The sequence below is a fragment of the Cyprinodon variegatus genome, unplaced genomic scaffold, assembly GCF_000732505.1.
Source record: "Cyprinodon variegatus isolate N-32 unplaced genomic scaffold, C_variegatus-1.0 Scaffold1901, whole genome shotgun sequence".
NCBI lineage: Eukaryota > Metazoa > Chordata > Actinopteri > Cyprinodontiformes > Cyprinodontidae > Cyprinodon > Cyprinodon variegatus.
The window spans coordinates 67,381-71,698 of record NW_015152354.1 but is presented as its reverse complement, the minus strand read 5'-3'; the positions used below and the strand labels follow the sequence as shown (position 1 = coordinate 71,698).

At 49.3% G+C, this 4,318-nt stretch overlaps 1 protein-coding gene across 1 annotated transcript in view; it reads right to left on the bottom strand.

Annotated features, from left to right (window-relative positions):
• Positions 1-25: 25 nt before the first annotated feature.
• Positions 26-4,318, bottom strand: part of LOC107104825 (semaphorin-4B-like) — a 23,846-nt gene continuing 19,553 nt past the window's right edge. The window contains exons 5-12 of the mRNA XM_015404935.1: positions 4,013-4,140; positions 3,759-3,940; positions 3,526-3,661; positions 2,437-2,620; positions 2,135-2,250; positions 1,892-2,055; positions 1,567-1,637; positions 26-1,473 (exon numbers count right to left, since the gene is read on the bottom strand). Of these exons, the coding sequence (XP_015260421.1) occupies positions 701-1,473; positions 1,567-1,637; positions 1,892-2,055; positions 2,135-2,250; positions 2,437-2,620; positions 3,526-3,661; positions 3,759-3,940; positions 4,013-4,140 (1,754 nt within the window). The 3' untranslated portion in view covers positions 26-700. The remainder of the gene's footprint in view (positions 1,474-1,566; positions 1,638-1,891; positions 2,056-2,134; positions 2,251-2,436; positions 2,621-3,525; positions 3,662-3,758; positions 3,941-4,012; positions 4,141-4,318) is intronic.

Genomic DNA, 4,318 nt, shown 5'->3' with positions numbered 1-4,318 from the left:
AAAACAACTTGGAACGAGGTTCTGGTTCTGCTTTAGCTTCGTACAGAGCAAATAGCAAAGAGATTGATCCGCAGGGGAATGTTTCCTCTGCGTTAAGTCGCCTGGGGTTAAGGGTCCTGCTCAGGGACCCAGAGTTGCAGTCTGGGTTTGGAACCAGCGGCCTCTCCAGCACACAATCACCCAGCTCTCTAACTAGACCCCCCTCCCCCAAACATTCAACCAAAGGTGGGAAACAATGAGTGTTAGATGAGCTTCAGGTAAAAACAATAAATGACTGAAAAAGGGTCAGCCGCCAACATTAAGGGAAATTTGTAGGAAATCCTGCAGATGAAGAGAAGAAGGACTGGGAAAAAAGTTCTGTTTCCCATCCTAACTTTGGCTTCATGAGGATGAAGCAGGGAAATAAAAAAGGTTCCTCCAAGGTTGCAGAGTCAGAAGCGTCCATTCCTTCCTCTATTTCAATTAAAGTCTTCAAATTGATTTCAGTTAAAATAATTTGATTAAATCTGAAGGTTGATGAATCTTCAGAATGAAACTGAAATAACTGATGTTGTTGTTTTAAGGCGATGTCGAGTCATTGGATGCAGGCTTGGAAACGGGTCAGATTCTACATAAACCACAGAAAGCGGGACGGGACCCCGCAGGAGGTCCAGGTTGGCTGAGCTTCATGGGACTGTGGGCATCTCTGACTCCAACATGGTCACTGGGTGAAGGTCTGATCCGGACCGCCCTCCAGGGTGGTCAGCTCGCTCACCTGCATGCACATGTTGGTTCTGCCTTTGTCCTCCGGGCTGAACATCCCGTTGCCTCTAGATACAGCCTTCTTTTGTTTCCAGATCCAGAGAAAGCCCAGAGCCAGGACCAAGAGGCAGACGACCAGCAGGAAGGTTACCGCCACCAGCTCGCTGTAGTAGCTCCTCTGGTTTGGAGTGCTCTGGCTGGGGTTCAGCATGGACCGGCTGTCCGTCCTGGAGGTCGGGGCAGGCTCCTCAGATCCAGAACCATCATGAGTGGAGTGGGTTTTTCTTGAGAAGGTTTCGCCTTTAGCTACAGTCACTCGCTCCTCTATATCTGCTTCAAGGATGTTCTTTGGTTCAGAAACTTCTCCATCTTTTGTAGTTGTTTCATTGTTGTGTCCGTCTGAAACGGTTGGTTCTTCGGTTCCGATGTTCTCATCCCCTGGGCTCTGTGATGCCAACGTCTCTGTGACTGGCTTGGGCAGATGGCGTGGACTGTATGCCTCTCGGACCGTGTAGATCACGACCAGCTCTCTGAGCCCGTCCTCCTTTGCCTGGCAGCGGTACCCCCCAAATCTCATGGGGGAGGCGAAGAACATGAGGCTGCCGTCAGCTCTCATTTGAGGGAATTCCGATGGCAGAGCTCTGGTTCCAGAGAAGCTCCAACTCAGTGTGGCCAGGTTAGACGGTTTGGGACAGTCCAGCTTCACCAGCTCATTCAGCCGAACAACGACTTCTGCAGGAGGAAACCATGGAGCGGGAAATCGGTCTAAATTTGGTTGGGAAATTTGCCCTAAAAAGTTTCATATACAATAAAGGACGTCTTTACCTTGTTTCATCACGTGCTCATCGGATGGCTGACATTCGGTTCCAACTATGTCGCCCTCCACCTTCTGAATTCTGAGTAGATAAAAATAGGCAAAAACTACATTATCCTAGGCCTAAACAGTCAACCTCACCTCAAAAATTTTCATTCTTGTTTTACTATTTTTCTCCATGATAAATTTGAACCCTGAAACTGCTGGAATGCCACGAAATGCTGGTTGCTTCTGCATTTGCCAAAATTAACTCTCTCCTGGTGAAAGTTGAGTCCAAATGGAGAAGTTCTGGTTGGATGATGGATGGATTCCAACCTTCAGTTGGTTTTCACTCACATGTCTGTACTGCTGCCATCCAGAGCTGTGCAGGTTCTCCTGGTCTGACTCCAGCCACACAGAGGATCTCTGGCCAGGAGGCACTGGCTGCAGCTTCTGTAGACCGAACACCGGGCCACCGGTACAGCCGTCACTCCTTCAGACGTTCCCACATACAGAACCCGCTGCCAAACCAGAACAACACTGTGAATGGACAGAACCGGCAGCCTCTCTCACATTTAGATGATTTGCTTTGATGTTTACCTTGGAGGAGGAGATTATCATGCTTTTGACCTGTTGAGGTTCCTTGAAGACTTGAATCTCCTCAATCACTCGGGGACCCTGGTCCAAGGAAACTACTTTGTGGAGGAATCCAGACTCTGGTTTGAAAGAAGACATGAAAAAATTCAGGATAAAAGGATACTGCTAACGTCTTTTAGACGTTTCGCATTAGTTTATCCAATGAGGGGGAAAAAACATTAGGAGTAAACTTCCTCATTCCACATTAACCTCTGCGAAATAAACAAAGGAAACAGACTAGTTTTACAGAGAGTTTAGTGTCTGACCTGTCAGAAGGAACAGGATATTGAACTGTTTTCCGTTGGCTGCCTGTGTCGTCATTACCACCATTCGACTGTATTTCTGCTCAGGGAAAACCAGAACCTTCTCAGCTGGGTGTACATCCTCGTTGGTCAGGAAACTCTTTTTCACCTCTGAGAGTTCAGCATCCGAAGCGTTTGACAGGCCACACTGGGAGGAGAACAATGAGGAGTTAAAGGGGGAGAGATGGAGGGACAGAGAGAAAATAAAGGTGGGCCGAGTCTTCCACCCTGAGGGACTCCATTTTAAAGTTCCTGTTAATTTACATTAGCAGCCATTCAAAATGGCCCTTCCCAGCCAAGGACCAGCAGAGGGACAGCCAAGGACCAGCCAAGGGACAGCCAAGGACCAGCCAAGGACCAGCCAAGGGCCAGCCAAGGGCCAGGCAAGGACCAGCCAATGACCAGCCAAGGGCCAGCCAAGAACCAGCCAAGAACCAACCAAGGGCCAGCCAAGATGCAGCCAAGAACCAGCCAAGGTCCAGCCAAGAACCAGCCAAGGGCCAGCCCAGAACCAGCCAATGGCCTGCCAAGATGCAGCCAAGAACCAGCCATGGGCCAGCCAAGATGCAGCCAAGGACCAGCAGAGGGCCAGCCAAGATGCAGCCAAGAACCAGCCAAGGGCCAGCCAAGATGCTGCCAAGAACCAGCCAAGGGCCTGCCACGAACCAGCCAAGGGCCAGCCAAGATGCAGCCAAGAACCAGCCAAGGGCCAGCCAAGAACCAGCCAAGGGCCTGCCAAGATGCAGCCAAGGGCCAGCCAAGGACCAGCCAAGGACCAGCCAAGGGCCAGCCAAGATGCAGCCAAGGGCCAGCCAAGGACCAGCCAAGGGCCAGCCAAGAACCAGCCAAGGGCCAGCCAAGGGCCAGCCAAGGACCAGACATTTTGAATGGCTATTACTGTAGGTAATATAATACTTTATGTTTGTCTTTATTAACTTAGAAATTGGACAATTTAACAGAAATGAACCAAACTGTTTTTAATATTAACGAATTAAGGAAGAGATGCTGTGATTGGTTAAAGTTTGAAGCAGGACGTAAAAGTGACATCCTTACCTTTCCCAGGTAATCACGTCTCTGAGAGAGTTTCAGCTGATATGTTTCTTTCTCCAGAGTCTTGAAGCTTCCACTGAAAGCCTTCCGGATGTCCGTCAGTTTAAATATGCACACAGCAGACTCTGGCCGAATGGACCTGGAACAGGTTCATCATCTTAATTTGTTCTGCAGAACTGGTGCTGTCTGATCAGTAGATCCCCTCCCCCCATTAGGACTATTAAATGGAACCTTACCACTGAGAGGAGAAAACACCATAAAACAGTGTCTCTGATGTGTCGGCGCCCTCTGGTGGCTGCAGGGTGAATATATCCTCCAGGATGTTAAATGGAAGTTGTTTTGGAAGCTGGCAGAGCAGAGAGGATTTGGCAAAAGATGTCCACTTCTTCTGCAAAGTCCTCTGCCCTCCAACATCATCCTGAGGAACCGATAGAGGGTTATTAGCTCACATCAGCCACCAGCTCGTGCATCACTTCAGGGTCTTTGGCACCTTGCAGACTTGAGCCACTCTGGGAATCTGAAGCTGGCGGACAAAGTTGAACTCTTTCCCAACTTCATTGAAGAAGATGTGGAGTTTTTTCTCTGCAGGATCCAACGAGGAGCTTACGAATGTTGGCTCTGAAATGCAGGAGGAGATCCCAGATGAGGAAACTGGGCTCTGGAAGCAGCCAAAAACAGAGCTGCGAGCTGACCTCTGCAGCTGAGCGATTTATATAGATCTGAGACGTTAAAGTCGTAGGGAAGCGGCTGATCCAAACGTTCCATTTCCCAATTCTCCCAGTGGTGCCCGACTTTA